This window comes from Desmodus rotundus, chromosome 10 (genome assembly GCF_022682495.2).
Source record: "Desmodus rotundus isolate HL8 chromosome 10, HLdesRot8A.1, whole genome shotgun sequence".
Lineage (NCBI taxonomy): Eukaryota > Metazoa > Chordata > Mammalia > Chiroptera > Phyllostomidae > Desmodus > Desmodus rotundus.
In genome coordinates, this window is record NC_071396.1 from 22,238,310 (window position 1) to 22,257,620 (window position 19,311).

General features: G+C 44.2%; 2 protein-coding genes across 3 annotated transcripts; one reads left to right on the forward strand and one right to left on the reverse strand.

Moving 5' to 3' along the window:
• Nucleotides 1-521: 521 nt before the first annotated feature.
• SPRTN (SprT-like N-terminal domain) lies at nucleotides 522-11,759 on the reverse strand. 2 transcript variants are annotated; one of them, XR_008425311.2, is made up of 6 exons: nucleotides 11,201-11,759; nucleotides 10,190-10,289; nucleotides 6,933-7,061; nucleotides 3,768-4,020; nucleotides 1,895-2,870; nucleotides 524-1,276 (listed from the first exon to the last, which is right to left on the reverse strand). XR_008425311.2 is itself a non-coding variant. In XM_024561875.3 (5 exons), exons 1-5 carry the CDS (start codon nucleotides 11,422-11,424, stop codon nucleotides 2,131-2,133), a joined length of 1,446 nt encoding a protein of 481 aa, XP_024417643.2. In that variant the 5' UTR covers nucleotides 11,425-11,759; the 3' UTR covers nucleotides 522-2,130. The 2 variants fall into 2 exon arrangements, 1 of the variants encoding a protein (XP_024417643.2); XM_024561875.3 differs by having other exon boundaries at nucleotides 522-2,870.
• Nucleotides 11,760-11,899: 140 nt separating this feature from the next.
• Nucleotides 11,900-18,990, forward strand: EXOC8 (exocyst complex component 8). Its single transcript, XM_053912739.1, has one exon. It carries the CDS (start codon nucleotides 12,062-12,064, stop codon nucleotides 14,243-14,245), a length of 2,184 nt encoding a protein of 727 aa, XP_053768714.1. The 5' UTR covers nucleotides 11,900-12,061; the 3' UTR covers nucleotides 14,246-18,990.
• Nucleotides 18,991-19,311: the final 321 nt, after the last annotated feature.

The following is a 19,311-nucleotide window of genomic DNA, read 5'->3' on the forward strand; positions in this document are numbered from 1 at the left end:
ACATTGTATACTCTTCCTTTGGAACAGCTTAGTGCTCCCAGTAGAACGGGCTGGTCTGTTCCCACGCCTTTTCTGTGTTCCTTCTTTTTGCAAGGTCCTTTCCACCCTCAGCTGGCCCTAGAGCAGCTCAGATGTCATCTTCTCCAAGAAACATCTCCTGAAGCCCTGGGCTGTGCTGATTTGTCCTTACGTTGCCACAGCACCTAGCGGAAACCTGTGGTGGCACTTACTTTGTTGAGGTTAATCTGTTTTGGGCTCCCTCCCCAGGTAGGCTGGAAAGCTACTCGAGGACATGGACCGTCTTATTTACATTGTAACCCCAGGACCTTATACAATTTGGCTCAAAAACATTTAACTGCGCCCCGGCTGGTGTGGCTCACTTGGTTGAAGTGTCATCCGTGAACTGAAGGATCGCAGGTTCGATTCCCAGTCGGGGCACATGCCTGGGTTGCAGGAGAGGCAATCGATGTTTCTCTCTCGCATCGGTGTTTCTCTCTCCCCGCCCCTCCCTTCCCCTCTCTAGAATCAGTAAGCATATCCTCAGGTGGGGATAAAAACGGCAATGTTTAACTGCATGTAATTTGTTAAACTGAATTAGAGAAAAAGTGTAACTGCATATATTCAACATAATACATATTTTAGGTCATATATTTATTAAATACTATTTTTCAACTTCATACTTAAAAAACATCAAAACTTGCAACTCTCAGCCAGACAGGCTAAAATGACAAGGACTGAGGATGGCATTAACATGGACAGCTGCAGCAGGAGCAGGAGCTGGCAGTGCTCAGTAAGGCTAACCATAGATACGCCCTGGGACCCAGCAATCCACCCCTGAGTATAGGCCCCGGAGAAATGACGAGAATGTTCTTAGCAGCATTATTTGTAATAGCCAGCTCCAGCTGGAAATAATTCAAATGTCCCTTAATGTAACACGGGTATATAAACACTGGCATATTCACCCAAATCCTATGCTACACATACCAACAAAGCAGTACTTTAAGAAGTTCAAAAACGAGCTCAACGGACCTGTGGCGACAGAGAAGAAAACGGTCACACTGGGGTTGTGGGGATTAGCAAGGCGGAGGCACCTGTGAGGACACCTTGGATGGCAACTGACAGTCACACAGCTTCACAGTAAAGCTCTCCGCGCCTTCTGCACGGACGAGTCACAGTGCACCACGGTTAAGAAAAACGAACACCTGAGAACATGCCAGCGTGCTGGAGGTACAGCCACGACGCAGAAGTCACCAATAGAAGTGCGGGTGTCCCTTTGCTAGAACATGAAAACAATTTTAAGTATGTCTAAATGAACAAATGGTATTCCTTTTATTACAACAGTTTCAACCTTGGCTTAAAGGGTCACAATATGTTTTCAGTAATGTTCCACGTTACATAAACTAGGTTTGCTGTGTTATATATACTAGTTACTTAGCACCAAATTTTTAGCCACTCATTTTGCTAAATTTGAGAAAATTACTAAACTCTGGCCTACAAAATTACAGTGGCTATTTCTTACTAATAATACTCCAAAAGAATTTTGTTTTACCGTCCTCTATCTACTTTACGGTCTGATGCCAAACAAATAAAATTCTTTAAAATATATAAAATACTTCCTGGTAAGATTTGGGAGGAAAAAGTTTTAAAAATTTAGAGGCTACCTTGAGTACCCTAACAGAACATACTCTGCCTCTAGACTGTATTTTCGGTCAATATGCCTAATGCTATACACACTAACAGTACTGGGAGTGAGTTTTAACATTCCTAAGGGAATACTGCATTTAACCAAACATTTAATTTCCTATTAAATATTTTGAGGAAAGTGCAAGTAAAAAGATCAACAGATTTTAAAAGCTTTAAGAGCAAGAAAGAACAGAAGTATCTGAACCTGTACCTGCAAACATACAGAACTCCGGGCTCCAGGATACGTAAGGCGAGAGTGAATATAAATGCAGGGGTTTTAAAGGACTACTTTAAATTGCAATGTCCAATGTGCATACAAAACAGCACGCTTTGTGCCGGTGGCATGAACCAGAGCACAAACCACAAATTGTAGTGTTAACCACAACTTCCTGAGCGACTGACACACTATTGGTGAGGCATCAGTGGTATGCGAGACCCATTTTCTTTTCAAACGCTGCTGCTGCTCTTGACTTTGATGCTGTCATCTTGAAGGCACAAATCTAAGTGCTCGTTAATCTGAGACTCCACTACTTCTCTCTGACAGACAGGACAGTTGACCGTTATGCTGTGACTGGATGAACTGCTAGAATTCTGAACTGCGGCCACAGGGTGTGAGCCACGCTCTGGATCGTTCCCACCACTCTGTGTTTTCTCCTTCTTGATGAAAAATTTGTCAAAAAGTGTCTTGTCTTCCAGCCTGGGTCGTTTACTTGGGAGTTCGTTTTTAGTCCCACTCGCGTCCTGGGATGCACACGTCGACCCCACTGCTTTTAAAGCATTTCTCAGAGCTGTCTTAGCAGAGGAAGCCTTCCTCTCAGAACTAGAAGAGACGGAGTTTTTACCAATGTCACCAACGGTTACACTTTTCCGTGGGGACCCAGTCATACTCCTGAAGGCCTTTTGACTGGCAGTTGATACTCTAGGAAAGTAGTTGCTTAAAACATTTGGGGGACTGCTGCTGAGAACAGGAGAGACCAGAGAAGTTGCTTTCCTTGAACCACTCTGTCCAAATGTCAGCTCAGCTTTAGAATTTGGCCTTTCGGCATTTGTGGAGGGGTCCTGACTTAGGAGGCCTCGGGTTTTAGTGACAGCACGTGGGGCGGCGTACTTCCCAGACGAAAGGGAGTTGTTTGTTTCTCCTAGAACGTGTCCTCTCCCACTAAACGGGACAACTCTGTTCAGTTTATCTGCAAAAGATAACCAAGTAAAATTTTCCTTGACTCAAAATCAATACAGCAACAAGTATTAAGCCAAAGGATAGTTTTTGCAAATGAAGAAATACTATTTTATCCTAATTTAGATCCATATAACTACCTCTCAATGAAAGAAAGACAGTCTTTAGCAGTTCGAGAACTTGTACTGAGAACGTAAAGGGCAGAATACACACGGTCTGCCTTTTAGACGGGGCGTTCCACCTCGCAAAGGCCCACTTAAGACTTTTTTAAGTTTCGTGGCAGGGGGAACACCTGCCACTGCACTCTCTTCCTCCTCGCAGCAAGGAGAACGCAATCTCTCCACATAAATTCTTCTACAACTCCACAACTTAGCATTTCAGATTTGGGAGATGCAATTTAGGGCCCTGGGTCCTAGCACATCAAGTCAGCAGCTTCCCCAGGGAAGCAGCATTTTTAGTAGTAACCTGGTTACCTCTTCAAAAGGCAGGGATTCTGAGCCAGTCCGAAGATGAGGTCCTGGCACACTCGTCATGCTCTCTCCAAGCGACAGCACAGACATCCCAAGGAGAAGCCACCTGGCCAGAGTCCAACCGATAGGAAGGGGCGCAGTGACGACGTGCGTTCCGGGCATTGTTTTTTGAATGACTGTTTTTATTTTGACAATCTTTTTGCCTTGTGTTTCCTAATGACTCACTGGGTCAAGATAGGGAAAGGGATTTTACCCTCAAATATTATCAGTGGAAACGATTTCTATACTTACTCCCACCTACAGAGAGCAAAGGATATTTTTCTACCATCAAAGTCTACACTCGAAAGCTTCCAGACACAATCCTTAAGCTTCTCTTAATACCTGTTGTCTTCGCCCAGTAGCTACAGCTGTGGGACAGTTGGAAGAACAGAGAGAGTTACCTTTATTCTCTGCTGCTGCTAGTTTAGTCTTTCCTTTGCCTTTTTTTGAGTAGTTCTCCGGTTCCTTGATTTTAACGTAAGTCCCTCCACAGGTGCTCTGGTGCTCCGCCCACCAATAGTCATGAGCAGAGGGCGCCCTGTTGGTGGCCCGCTTGACATAGCCGTAGTAGGGTTTGCGGAACTGACACGGCCCGTCACAGCGCCACCAGTGCCGCCGGTACTCGTCCACCTCATCGTGGAAGGTGTGGTATATCTGGGTGAAAGAAAGGTTTCAGCGTTGAGCGGGCAAGTGGACAACTGTCAGAAAATAGGTGAGAAACTTTTTTCTTAAAGCTTTCCAGTTTCCCAGAGCTTTCTGAGCTTTACTTTGGGAAAGACAGCAACTACATTTAGCTTCTGTTCAAAAGGTCATTTTAATGGGAAAGAGCAGCAGTTAACTTAATATTTCATGAACTGTGTCAAGATTGAAAAATGTGGACGAAAAAGAAAAAAAAAACCTTACAGAAAAACACAAAGCCTTTATACGTGCTAGAAGTTTTAGAAAACAAATGTTAAAATGATCAAAAACTAGGGTAAAGACAAGAGTTTATGTAATGCCATAATAAGTAAGAATTGTCCCCTGTGAGTATTAATCCCAAAGGGTTCCAAAGGACCATTTCTCTACGTGCTGGACCCCCGACGACACAAGCATCTTGCCCAGGGCGGCCTATGCTAAACCCCGCTCTGCACATCCACACGGCGCTCTGCGCGTGTCCGTGTAATAAGCCTGTGGGCTGTCATTTTGTCTATTTACAGATGAAACAGTCTCCAGAATTCAAATGTTTTCATCTTCCTATCCCTAGTGGCTAAAACAAGCTGGGCACAGTGAAGGTGCGCTCAGTCTTTGCTGACTGAGTGAACAGGGAGCTTCATTCGCTGAGCTGAGCAAAATTCTCTGTGTGTGAATGCGCTCTTCACTCCTCAATCCAGGATCATTTTGTTTCACCCCCTGGACAAAAGCTTACTTAGAACTCAAGCAGAAGACAGAGAAGAGTGCTGAAGGAAAGGAAGGCCAGCCCTCCCACCTGGGCGGCAGTGAGGGTGGCAGGGCACTATTTAAAACAAAAACACACTCGCCTACATGGCATTGAGTACCGGTTCTTCTGGCTTCTCAGTGGGACATTACAATCTGCGTAAGACAAGGAGTATCTGCACATGAGGTTTTTTAAATCAAAGACAATGTAACTTTTTAATAAATGCCCCTTGTGGGAAAGAATGCTAAGCTTTCCATAACTCTACAGATAACTAAAATTCTGTCACTTGGCAAGCATGCAAACAACGCACAAATGCTCCGAGAAGAGACCGGAGAGCACAGGTGTGGGGCGGGGGTGTGTAAGATGCCGCTTTCTCTCACGTTGAGAAGTCTGCTTACTAGTCACTGACAAAAAAATCCGGGAATGGGGTCTGTTTTGCTTGAGACTCCTCTGACTCCTACAGGCTGGGAGTGTGACTTTTTAACAATGTAGTCGCTAAAATAAAAATGCTCTGCAATGTGAAACTGGACGCCCTGTGGAGTTTGTTATAACAGGATGTAACCTGAAAAAGCAAGGGTGTCCACTCGATCAAACCTCTCCTACATAAAAACACACAGGCATCCAAGATAAAAGAATATATCCTCTTCCCGCTGAGCAATAGGAAGCATACCAGGACTTTGCTTTAAGTGCAAATTCTAATGAAGAAGCTAGAAGCCTTTTATACTGACAACTCCATAGTTTTTTTTGCTCATCTGGATTTTATGTGATTGTTTTTCAGTGCAAGCCCACTAATCATGAGTGCTTGAGAAAGTTCACACTGACAGCCAGAAAAAATACATCGAGTGTGAGCACTTCTCATTCTCCATCATATTGGCCTTACTACATTTTAAAGGAAGGAAAAAGCCCAAATAGCAAAGAATTTTTTTCAATTTGTTTTTTGTAATTGAATTTGAGAGAGGAAGAGGGAGGGGGAGATTCATTTGTTGTTCCACTTATTTATACATTCATTGGTTGATTTTCGTATGTGCAGACTGGGGATCGAACCTGCAACCTTGGTGTGTGGGGAGGATGCTCTAACCAACTGGTTACTGGCCAGGCCAAAGAATTTAATCTGTGTAGGAATGAATGGTCTATTTGGTTCCCTTGTAGGGGCGCTAGCTACATTAACTATCTCGTGTAGAGGTCCAGAAAGAGCAGTAAGAGTCACCCTGTGTTCGGAGCTACGACAGCAGAATAAAATACTGGCGAAGGTTCAGTATCTGCTGAGGAGACTCACAGGACAGAGACGTTACAGCCCACTGGAAAGATGAGAGCTCGTGGACAAGGAACGGAAGTGGCACGTTTTAGAGAAGGGTTTTTGAGGAAAGGGAAGGAGGTGACCAGTTCAGTTAGAAACACAAGACCTAAGCAGGGGAGTTGTGGGAGGTAAGACAAAAGCAACAGAGCATTTATTGGATAAAATGAATTAACAATAAAAACAACTATTAGAACTCAAACTGCAAAACTCTTTTGCATGTATTTCTTCCTTTAATCCTCACAAGGACCCAACAGACAGGAATTATCATCATCCTCACTCACGGTGTCCAACCTGCGGCCCAATACAAAATCGCAAATTTACTTAAAACATGATGAGATTTCCTTGTGATTACGTGTCGCTATGTATTTAACGTGTGGCCCAGAGACACCAGAAGGTCGGACACCTGTCATGTCAGTAAACTGCAGGGTAGCAGAGTTCAGCAGGCTCCCCAGTTAATAACCTGCATCTGAGCCCCAGCAATCTGACTCCCCATGCTGTTTGGACCCCAGGCTCTGCCATCTCCCACGACACTATGTGGACATGGGAATCAAAGCAGACCGCCGAGGAACGGAGGACGTGAGAAACGGCAGCAGGACACAGGGCAGCCTGGAGGAGGAGACTATGAGGGAACAGGCCAGGGGACAGGGATCGCAGGCCTGGCATGGTCAGAGGCCTTGGACACGGCTGGCTGTGCCGCCGTTCCACTCTGCTCCTCCCAGACCAGCCAGCCAGCTTCCCCAGGCCTCGCCGGGCCAACCCTCCAGGCAGTACTTGTTCTCCCCGTTTCTAACTAGATCCCAGGAACGACTACGGGAAGTAACTGTAACCATCACAGACGCGTGTGGCTCCACCTACCGTGATGTTGGCCCCCGTCAGGCAATTGATGCGATGCATGTGCTTACAAAACTCGGGGCCGTGCCCTTCCCGGTCTTTATCGTTGTTAGTGACAAACAAATAGGCGTGTATCATTTCATGCAGGAGGGTCTGAAACAGAAAACAAATAAATTTGTGACACTTTTGAAATAAAAATGCATTTTCTTACTCTGCGTGGGGTCGTACCCTTCTTTGGCTCCCAGACTCCTTTCAGAAGCTGGTAAGAAGTCGTGAGGCATCTTTCTAGAAAACATCCTCGCACACGTGCACAGCACTGCGCAGACCCCGAGGCTCTGCAGAGCCCAGCACGGGACTCCCTGTTCCAGGGGCGCCTTTTCATCTACTCATCGAGATCCAGAAGGAGGGATCAACGAGTTCACTGCATAAAAACTTTACAATTCTCACTATGATTTACATGATGAAAACATTCGAACACCTGAGGAAAATTTTTTTTTAAAATTTTACAATTCTGTCTGATGTAAAAAAACACCTTAAGTGAACAAACTCAGAAAAATATGTGTGCAACTCATCTCCCAGGCTGCTGATTCCTGAACTATAAAGAGCTCCTCTGGTCAACAGGAAAATGACAACAACCCGATTTTAAAATGGGCCACAGTCACAGAGTTCACGGAAAAAGAAATACAAATAATCTAATTCACATGAAAAAACGTTCAACTCCATTTATAAAACAAAGGCAGATTAATACTAGTGTACCACTTCTTGTTTATCAAGATTAGTAAGGCTGGCAAGTTACTTAAAAACAATAAAAAATCAGTAGAGTCTGGCACCATCAGTAAGGCTAAGGAAAACACCCCCCCCCCCCAGCTCTGGTAGGAGTGCAAACCATGCAACTCCTATGGAGAGTTCGGGAACACCCAACGAAGTCACAAGTGCACGTGTCCTTTCACCCGGCAACACCCAGACGGTACAAAAGGTCCTGTGTCCCGAGTGTTTTCACTGTGGCATTGTGTGCAATGGCAAGGGCTTAGAAGTAGGTGTTTAGCACTAGGGGCCTGGTTGAATGAACGAGGGTACATCCACATAATGGAATACTGTGCGGCCATAAAAAACAAAAATGAAAAAGATCTCTGTGAAATGATTTGGGGAAACCGACTGAGTATATTGTTTTAATGTAAAGTTTTAAAACACGCTCATAAAACCAAATGCACTCCACACCATGGATGGAGAAATTTAAGTGCAAAATTAACAAAAGCATTTTAACGCTGTTTCATACTTTGTTCTAAAAATTACAGATACATTTTAAATTATATTTTATTGTTTATGCTGTTACAGTTGTCCCAATTTTACCCGCCTTGTCCTCCTCCATCCATACCTCCCCACTCCCTCAGGCAACCCCCACACCGTTGTCCGTGACCATGGGTCATGCGTGTATGTTCTTTGGCTGCTGCTTTCCCTACGCTGTACTTCACATCTCTGTGACTGTTCTGTGACTACCACTTTGTACTTCTTAATCCCTTCACCTTTTCCACCCTCCCCCAAACCTCCTCCCATCTGGCAACCATCAAAATATTTTCTGTATCTATGCTTCTGTTTGTGTTCTGCTTGTTTATGTTGGTTTTTAGATCCAGCTGTTGACATATGTATTTATGGCCATTTTATTCATATTTTTATTTTCCTTAAAGAAGACCTTTAATATTTCACATAATACTAGTTTGATGATGATGAACTTTAGCTTTTTCTTGTCTGGGAAGCTGTTTATCTGTCCTTCAATTCTAAATGATAGCTTTGCTGGGTAGGGCAATCCTGGTTGCAGGCCCTTGCTTTTCATCGCTTTGAATATTTCTTGCCAATCCCTTCTGGCCAGTAAAGTTTCAGAAATCAGCTGACAGTCTTACGGGAGCTCCCCTGCAGGTGACTAATTGCTTTCTCTCTTGCTGCTTTTAAGATTCTCTTTATATTTAACCTTTGGCATTTTAATTATGATGTGCCATTATTATTTGGGGTTGTTAGGGTATTTTTATTTAATAATTTTATTATTATAAAATGCCCCTCTTTTTTCCTAGTAAAACCTCTTCCCTTAAAAGCTTTAGTCTATTAATCTTTATAGAATAAATATGTATTGATCGTTGAATTAACACTTAATTTTAAAATAAATAAATGTTATGATATAATAAACACCCTTGGGGGGGAATCTTTAGTCTGGTCCTATTATAACCACAATAGCTTTCTGCTGTTAAATGTTTGGATGATACACTTCTTTCATCTTTTTAAATTTAACACATGCGTTTTTCTCTCTTTTAATCTAGTATGTCACTCCATGTCTTTAACTGGGGTGTTTAGTCTACTTATATTTAATATAATTACTGATATTGTGTTTAATATCATTACTGATATATGGTTATCTTTTTTTCTGGCCTTTGTTCCTTTATTCCTTTCTTTTTAAAAAATTAACTAAGTATTTCTGTCATACCATTTTACATTTAGTAGCTATTTACTTTTTTAAAAATTGTGGTGAAAAAACAGTAACATAAAATTTACCATCTTAACCATTTTTAAACCTATAGTTCAGTAATGTTATGTACATTCTTTATTGTGAAACCCATTATGTTCTACTATCCTTAAAAACAGCATCCCTCATTTTTCCAAGCATTATTTTAACATATCTCCCATCCAACCTCCACCACCCTATGCTCTTTCGTGCTTACATTTCAGGTGATATAATTGGGGAAAGACAAGTCACCCTGTGTGCGTCTTGGGGATTTTCAGGCATTTACTAGGCTCTACTGAGGAGTTTCTACTGCTGCGCTTGGGGAGCGGGGGTGACCACCACCTCCAGCTACGGAAAGCACCCTCTGCCAGTGTGCGTTGCCCACTCAGCCAAATGTCCTGGGAGGGCAGCACCACGGGGGGTTAACAGAAGAGAATCAAAACTGGTGTCTTGATAGAAAAATTTGGATTCTAAGTTTTTCTGTTTCTAAATGTGCAACTTAAACCAGTTACTTAACCTCTCTGAACCTTAATTTCCTTATTTATAAAAATGAAGGTAACACATATTGAAATGTGTAAATTATTATAAATATCAAACTAGATACTATACCTGAAAGCCTTTAACTCTGAAGCACTATAAAAATAAGGCAGTCTTATTATTTGCCCCACAATTCAAGTTTGCAATGAGAGAATACGATTTTTTTTTACATGCACAGGTTAATTCACAGCAGTCTAAATCAGTAAGAATTTCTAAATTACTGGTCTAAGAATCAAGTTTATGCAAAGAATACCTCCACAAGGTCCTTTCTTGGTCTCAACTTTAAGAGGGGTTCGCTGAGACGGATGGAACACATTCCACCGCTCCCTTCATAGGTGCATATCCCAGCACACCTGGAAGACAACCACCACCAAAGCATTATTTGCCAGATACACACAAAAGGGAAACATGAAAAATCAAGCCCTTATACATTCTTGAGCAGTTCACACAAGAGAACTCCATGGCAGATGGCTTTCTTAAAAGCATCCCCACGTTGTTAAAAGAGACCTGCATCTCACCCCAGGTAGGGCGCTACGTGAGCGACAGTGACTTCCCTTCCCCCAGCCAGGCTGCAAAAGCTCAGGGAAGATAATGTTCTGCCGCTCCCGTCTCCTTCCTACGAACTTTCATCACTTGGTGGTGGTAACAGCGCCATCTCCACCAACCCATCTCCAAAGCTGTAACAGTCTTATTTTTAGCTTGAATACTACCTAAGTTTTAGGTAGTACGTAACCACCTCTTGAACTTGTTAATAACTCCGTTCACGTACAGGCCTATATTCTTTCATATCGGGATTTCCCCAACTTAGCGTGTGGGAAAGGGACCCTAGGGGCGTCCCTGAAGACCCCCCGGGGTCCAGAACTATGGGAATGCCACCCCCGCCCCCAACTCTAACTCCCAGCTCACTGCTAAGTGATGGTGTGCTAACAGCACAGAAGAAAGGACAAGTCCTGAGCCCTAAGGAACCAGCAAAACACAAATCAGAGACGTGCTCATTGATTTTCAAATGAGGTGAGATTCCTAGAAACACCCTTTTTTTTCAGTATGTCCGTCGAAAGTCAAGCGGTAGCGAAGTGGGCCACACAGCTTTCTTACAGTTGTTTCAGCGGGAGAGAGACGGCAGGGACGGAGAAATACACCAGAGGAACCGCCTGGTCCGAAACCGGACCCCTCGTTTAACTGCCCTGGGTCCGTCGGCGGTGGGGGAAGGGGGAGAAGAAGAGCCCCGCCCACCTCCCCCGCACCCGGCGGGTTCGGGACTCACAGGGTCATTCGCCTGCTCCACTTCACCTCGACGGCCTCCAGCTGGCCCCAGAAGAACCGATCGTTAAACTGCACAAACAGGGCCTGCAGATCCGGGGTGGGATCCACCAACTCCCAGGACTCGTCCACCAGTGATAGGGGCTCCTGGGGGGCCTGACTGAGCTTCGGAACTGGCAAGTTCCACTCCTCCTGAAGCCGTAGTGCCAAAACCAGGTCCTCATCCATCGCTGCCAGGCTCCCAGGCGGGGTCCGCCAGCGTTAGGCTCACTCCCGGGCGCCACTTCCCGTCACTAGGGCTCCAAAGGCCGCGCAGAGCTCTTAGAAGATACCGGCTGTTGGGCTATCGGCTCACCCCGCGGGTCTCGCGAGAATTCAGGGGAAACTGGCTCGAGAACGAGAACTGAGTCTGCCCCAAACGCCGAAGCCAAGATTCTGAGGTTTAAGAAAAAGAACTCAGCATGACACCTTCTAATGGGCTCAAAACGTGGGTTCCCAGAACTCTGGCCAAGGAAGGTATCACGAAGCTGCTACCGCCTTCACGATACGTCCGTAACTTCAAAAACGTCACGGTAAGCTCATGCGCAGTACCTACGTCGTTCTTGGCCTCGCCCCCACTCACTTCCGCGTTAGCTCCTCAAGCGCAAGCGTTCTAGGCCGCTGGCGTTCCTGCGCAGGCGCATTGTCTGCATTCGGCTCATTGCGCAGGCGCACTACTGAAGCTCAGACTCGGGTGCAGGCGTACTCGATTCCCTTCCAATCCTGCTTCCTCAGCCCCGTAGCTGCGCTGGGTTTGGGTGGGCCACGACAACGGCGGCACCGGCAACTGCGAGAGTGACAGCGACTGCGTGAGACGTGGACGGAAATGGCGATGGCGATGGCGATGTCGGACAGTGGGGCAAGCCGCCTGCGGCGGCAGCTGGAGTCGGGAAGCTTTGAGGCGCGGCTGTACGTGAAACAGCTCTCGCAGCAGTCAGACGGGGACCGGGACCTGCAGGAACACCGGCAGCGCATCCAGGCGCTGGCGGAGGAGACGGCGCAGAACCTCAAGCGTAACGTCTACCAGAACTACCGGCAGTTCATAGAGACGGCCCGTGAGATCTCCTACTTGGAGAGCGAGATGTATCAGCTCAGCCATCTGCTGACTGAGCAGAAGAGCAGCCTGGAGAGCATTCCGCTTACCCTGCTGCCGGCTGCCGCCGCCGCCGGGGCCGCAGCGGCCGCCGGGGGGGAGGAGGGAGGAGGGGGCGCGGGCTGCCGAGACCACCGCCGGGGCCAGGCTGGTCTTTTCCCTACCCCCGGCGGCGCCTCCCGCGACTGCGCCGGTCCGGGCGAGGAGGGAAAGCAGCGCACTCTCACCACCCTGCTTGAGAAGGTGGAAGGCTGCAGGCACCTGCTGGAGACGCCTGGACAGTACCTGGTATACAACGGGGACCTGGTGGAATACGAGGCGGACCACATGGCCCAGTTGCAGCGGGTACACGGCTTTCTCATGAACGACTGTTTGTTGGTGGCCACCTGGCTGCCACAGCGGCGGGGGATGTATCGCTACAACGCCCTCTATCCCCTGGATGGTTTGGCCGTGGTCAATGTCAAGGACAACCCGCCCATGAAGGACATGTTTAAGCTGCTGATGTTTCCCGAGAGCCGCATTTTTCAGGCAGAAAATGCTAAAATCAAACGAGAGTGGCTGGAGGTGCTGGAAGAAACCAAGAGGGCTCTCAGTGAAAAAAGACGAAGGGAGCAGGAGGAGGCAGCAGCTCCTCGAGGGCCGCCCCAAGTGGCTGCCAAAGCTGGTAACCCATTTGAGGACGAAGAAGAAGACGAACCAGCTGTTCCCGAGGTGGAAGAAGAGAAGGTGGACCTCTCGATGGAATGGATCCAGGAGTTGCCTGAGGACCTGGATGTCTGCATTGCCCAGAGGGACTTCGAAGGGGCGGTCGACCTGCTGGATAAGTTGAACAACTACCTAGAAGATAAGCCCAGTCCACCTCCGGTAAAAGAACTGAGGGCCAAAGTGGATGAGCGCGTCCGACAGCTGACCAAGGTGCTCATGTTTGAACTGTCCCCAGGTCGTTCCCTGAGAGGGGGTCCGAAGGCTACGCGCCGGGCGGTTTCTCAGCTCATCCGGCTTGGCCAGTGCACGAAGGCTTGTGAGCTGTTTCTGCGGAACAGGGCGGCAGCTGTGCACACGGCCATCCGCCAGCTTCGCATTGAAGGTGCCACTTTACTCTACATTCATAAGCTGTGCCACGTCTTCTTCACCAGCCTCCTGGAGACCGCACGGGAATTTGAGACGGACTTCGCAGGCACTGACAGTGGCTGCTACTCTGCCTTCGTGGTCTGGGCGAGATCGGCCATGGGCATGTTCGTGGATGCTTTCAGCAAGCAGGTGTTTGACAGTAAGGAGAGCCTCTCTACAGCAGCTGAGTGTGTCAAAGTAGCGAAGGAGCACTGTCAGCAACTGGGTGACATTGGACTAGACCTCACCTTCATCGTCCATGCCCTTCTGGTGAAAGACATCCAAGGGGCCTTGCACAGTTACAAAGAAATCATAATTGAAGCCACCAAACACCGCAACTCAGAGGAGATGTGGAGGAGGATGAACCTGATGACTCCGGAGGCGCTGGGTAAGCTCAAAGAGGAGATGAAGAACTGTGGGGTGAGTAACTTTGAGCAGTACACGGGGGATGACTGCTGGGTGAACCTGAGCTACACAGTGGTCGCTTTTACCAAACAGACCATGGGCTTCTTGGAAGAGGCGCTGAAGCTGTATTTCCCAGAGCTGCACATGGTGCTTTTGGAGAGCCTGATGGAGATCATTTTGGTTGCTGTTCAACATGTGGATTATAGTCTTCGGTGTGAGCAGGACCCAGAGAAGAAGGCTTTTATCAGACAGAACGCATCCTTTCTGTATGAAACAGTCCTCCCCGTGGTGGAGAGGAGGTTCGAAGAAGGTGTAGGGAAACCCGCCAAGCAACTCCAGGACCTGAGGAATGCATCGAGACTTATTCGCGTGAATCCTGAGAGTACAACTTCAGTGGTCTGACGCCTGGCTCTGTTTATATGTATACGTCTATATTGTCTCTATATTATTTATATTTATATTAAGTCACAGTAGCATTTCTCTGTAGTCTCAAACACAACTTAACAATAAGAGATGCCCTCTCAGATAGAAATCCAAAAGGAGAAAGAAGAAAATGTTAAACCCAAGTAACAAAAACATTGCAATTAATAAAATATATGATATGCTTTCCTTTTAAGTTATGTTAACTCTCTAGTGAATATATTGCCATACTGTATGATTTTAGCTTATCCTTTAAGTCAAAACACACTTTCTCATAGTACATATTATGCAGCACAAGGAAGTAATATGTCTAAGTATTTTATGAAAAGGTTCCCAGTTTGCTAAAATGTTAGATTTCTTAAAGGGTCCAGTGCCATATAAAAAACACTCTGCTTCATATACTTTCCCACCTTAAAATGTGATTAAACACCTAGGGGGCGGGGGGAGGAGGAGATGAGAACATTGGTTTTAGGGTAAATTGTGTTCAAGAGAATTCCTTCCTGAAAGTAGCTGGTGTGTGCACTCAAATGCTCTGAGCCTGGTAGCACACGAGTTCATAGAGCAGCCCAGCAAACACCTCCAGTGGGATTCCAATGGCTGGTTATTTCCAGCTGCTCATTAGCAGCTTGATAGTGTTTGGTTTGGGAGCATTTACTTGACAATCTTAGGGACTATGACAAATATTTTTTTCAACATAGTCCTGAACTGTGAGAATGTCCAGCTAGGGCTTTTGTCTTTATCATTAAAAATAATAATAAAAACAGGACACATTAAGGAACCCGGCAGCACTTCTAATTTTTAGCTGCCTCTCCTCCCTTCTAAAGTGGCTCAAACTTCATGCAAATGGAAGAAAAGTTTTCTCTGAAATACATGTTTAGATACCAGGATGTGGTGGATGGGAAATTAGGAAAAAAGCATATACAAGCCCCATACTGCTCTCAAGTATCACTGCTTTGAGCGGAGAATTGTGTTTGCTTTTTTGGTAACAAAGTAGAGAACAGAAAGGTGAGACAATGTACCCAAAACCAAGGGATAAAAAGAGCCTCCTGAAGACTCCTAGAATGCCCCAGGCTGCATTTTTCCTATTTTATCTTTTATTTTACTTTCTTATTTTTTTTAATGAACATAATCCTTCCTCTAGATTGTTTAATAAAACAAAAATAACTAAGGAAATTTGAACTTCCCAAGATTTCTAATCTATTGCCTCTGCCAGGTACCGATTCTACAACATTGCTCGTACTCTGAGACAAGTTATGCCAGCTGAGACCCATTTTTCCCAGCTCCAAGTTGTGACTCTTATTCATAGGTGCCATTTCTGATGCCAGTTACTTCAAAGGGTCATTTCTTTTATCTGAATAAAAATAGTGGTATTAAGACTGTGGAAATTATGTAAAACCTCACATAGCTTCCAATACTGGCTTAGTTACAATTGTAAAACTCCTTGACTTAATGATACTCAGGCCAGAGGAGCCTTTTATTTTATATTTAGCTCTGCTCATTTAAAAGGTTGAAAATTATCAAAGTTAGAGATTTTCTTTCACTAAGTTTTTTTTGCATAACTTTGGGATTTCCTGTATAATAACCATACTGGATATCTCTGCTGAACAAAAAGTTATAATTTGTCTTTTTTAAGATCACTGAAAACTTGAATTTGATAAAAATGTTGTGATTTACTTTGTGCCACTTACAGTTTCTAAGATGATAATGTATGAAACACATAGTGTGTAAATACTTGATGCTGGGTCCGTAAAATGATCGTCTGCAATGAAAACTTCCTTGAAGGCATGGAGTTATAAAAACTTAACTGTGTATACTCATATTTTAATGGTTGCTTCTGCGTAGAACTGTGCTTTCTAAAACCGGAAGTCAGAATTCCCTTCTGTTAGAATATGCGCGCTCCTTCGTCAAAGTTGTAGCTGAAGGAAGTATGCTTTTGGTGGATCAGGTAGCGTGGGGGGCTGCTTCTAGCCCCCTACTGTTCAGAGGGTACCTCTGTGCCCGGGCACAGCGATTATATGGCCGTTCCTCGGGATGGGGTCAGAGCTCTTGTGATTTTTGTTTCATTCGATCCAAGGCGAGTGCTGAAACTTGTGTGCACGTAGAGGTTGCTCAGAATGTAGCACGCACTGTAATGAACCACTGAAGGGTTGATGGCCTTGCTTGCTGGCCTCAGACGTAACGCCGTCACTGAGCTTGGGATCACAGACTTTGCTGAACTCGTGACTGCTGGAAAAAGACGTCCTGTGGAATTAAGTCTCTCTCTGACGAAAGCCTCCCGTCACGTAAGTGCTGAAAACTCTCGTTTTTGTTTAAAATAGTACCTGTGCTTACACGGTCAGCGTTTGTATTTTGCAACTTGCTTACCAGGGACTGGCCATTGGGGACCTGGCGTGTTGTGTAAAACCGGTGTGTGGACACGTTGCCTGTCGCCAGGCTGTGACAGGAGGGAACCTGAGACGTTTGTCAAAATAAAGCTTACCGTTTTTCTTACACTGGATAACACTGGTTGGGGTAATGATGTTCTCCTATGTCTCTTTCTTTATCCGGGATTTAATATTCTTCTGTCCCGTTACTGAAACACAGTATGAAAGAGCCTGCTCTGGCCCTGGCAGGGTGCTGGGTTGGAGTGCCGTCCCTTACACCAAAAGGTTGCGGGTTTGATCCCCGGTCAGGGCACACACCTAGGTTTTGGGTTCCTTAGTCTCAGGTGAGGATTAAAAAAAAGAAAAAGAACCTGGAGAGGTTTTTGTTTTTTTTTTTAATTGATTTGAGAGAGAGAGAAGCATCAGCTTGTTTTACTTAGTGGTTGAGTGTTCTTTGTGCCCTGACCAGGACTGAACGCACAACCTTGGCGTATGAGGGCAGCGCGCTGAACGACTGAGCCATCCAGCCAGGGTGGTTCAGCTTTTCTATATGGGGATGAAAGGTAGGAAGCTGTTAGCTAACTTGAATGAGTTCTGCCTGCTGTCAGAAGTGTGGGTAAATCAGCCCTGGCCGGTGTGTTCAGTGGATTGAGCGCCGGCGACGGGTCCCCAGTAGGGGGTGTATGAGAGGCAACCAATCAATGTCTCCTCTTCCTCCCCCCTCTCTAAAAATAAAATAAAATATTTTTAAAAAAGAGAATTGTGGGTAAATCAGATCTCCATTTTTAAACATTCCCTTCAGTTGGAAATTTCAGCCATACGAAATGTGAATTTACTCTAAAAAGTAGATTCTATACCATCTGCATATTCCTAATTGGATAAAATAGAATGTAGGCCATAAGACCTAGGAACTAGGATCATAAATGACAACGGATGTGTTTTTTTTAATGAAACACTGAGGTAACTATCACGTATAATTGACTTAGAAAATGTATTGAATGCTATGCCTCACGTTGGCTATCATGTGATTTAAAATTGGACAAAATGGAGATTAAAACTGGAAAAAATAAATCAGAATAAATTGCAAAACTGTTACTAATTAAATTAATGAAATTAAGTAGTTGAATGCAAACAGTTGCAAAAAAATAAAGCTGTTGTAGTTTCAGTACTGTGGGAACACTGAGCAAGGAGAGACCAGCGTTATTTTGAGGAATTTGGAAAGTCATCCTGAAATTATGTGTGGATAGGGCTATGTGACACCTTCCAGAGACTCCTCTGCCAAAGTGTTCATTTTAAGTGTAAGCAAACATCGTCAAATTGCTCTCTCAGCCTGGTTGCCCGTCACACCTTCTCCCCAACAGAACAGAACACCTGCTTCCTTAAATGTTAATTACATTCATTCATTGGTTTTTAATAAAATTATTAGTAATAAGATTTAGTTATTTTTACTAATCTGTGGAAAAATAGCATCTAGTTTTGTTTGTAATTTTTGAGTGAGGTTGAGCAACTTTTTATTTCTTATTTCGTTAAATACTTGTTTACATCCTTCACCATTCTTTCCTCAGATTTGTCTTCATAGTTACGATGCTGTAGAAGTATACTGTATATTTAGGAAATTAATTCTTCATATGTACAAAGTAGATTTTTTTCTATTTATTAATTTGTTATTTTTGTACTACAGGAAGTTTTAGTCTGTTATGAAGTCTGATTTATCTGTACTTTTTTCTTGGTGACTTTCCTATTTCTCACCAGGCTTAGAAAGGTCTTATTTACTCCTAGATGTTAAAAACATGCATGTTTTTCTTCTAGTAATTTATTATAATGTTTAAATTTTTGCTTCATCTAGAATTCATTTTAGAGTAAAAAAATGATGTAAGAATTCCATTTTCCCACAAATAATTAGCAAGTTGTTGCAACAACTGTGAGTCATCTTTTTTCCCCATTGACTTGAAATCCCATTTTAATAATATATTACCTTTATAGTAGATGTGCATTTGGGTACATTTTTAGGCTCTATATTCTTTCACTGATATTTATTTTTCTTTTTTTTTAAAGATCTTATTTATTTATTTTTTAGAGAGGGGAAGCGAGGGACAAAGAGAGGGAGAGAAACATCAGTGTGTGGTTGCCTCTCAAGCTCCCCCTACTTTATTGCTAGCATTTCATCTGTTCGTGCTGTTGTGAATGAAATCTTTACCTTCATTAAGTTTTCTGACTGTAGGGAACACACTGATTTTAATTACAGATGCTGTAACTGGTGCCTTATGTAATTATCTTACGGATTTTAATAGTCTCCTGGTTGTTTCTTTGGAGTTTTCAAGTACATAATCACATCAACTACAAATAAAGATCATTTCGCCTTTTTTCAGTTTTTATACATTTTATGTAGTTCTCTTGATATTCTCTATTAAATTGAGCCTCCAAAACTATATTAAATCATACAGGTAGGTTAAGAAGAATAATAACTAACAATAATAATATTTAAATATATAAGAATAATAATACAATAACTAATAATACGAGGATAAACTACATTTCACATACTCATAACTGTAAACCTACTTTTGCCCACCCCTATTTTTTTTTTTTGCTTCATGTTAATATCAAGGAATTAAGAATTATACAAGATGTGTATCTAGTAGGAATGTTTTTCCTGTTTCTTCCTTGAAGTGTGAAAACCCAGAA

What these genes read in the sequence shown, in the direction of transcription:
- SPRTN (XM_024561875.3), bottom strand. Translation starts at nt 11,424, where the DNA reads ATGGATGAGGACCTGGTTTTGGCACTACGGCTTCAGGAGGAGTGGAAC. An exon ending in TGGAGCAGGCGAATGACCCT is followed by an intron (nt 10,290 to 11,200) that starts GTGAGTCCCGAA and finishes GTTGTCTTCCAG; the next exon opens with GTGTGCTGGGATATGCACCT. An exon ending in CAAGAAAGGACCTTGTGGAG is followed by an intron (nt 7,062 to 10,189) that starts GTATTCTTTGCA and finishes TTTCTGTTTCAG; the next exon opens with ACCCTCCTGCATGAAATGAT.
- EXOC8 (XM_053912739.1), top strand. Translation starts at nt 12,062, where the DNA reads ATGGCGATGGCGATGGCGATGTCGGACAGTGGGGCAAGCCGCCTGCGG.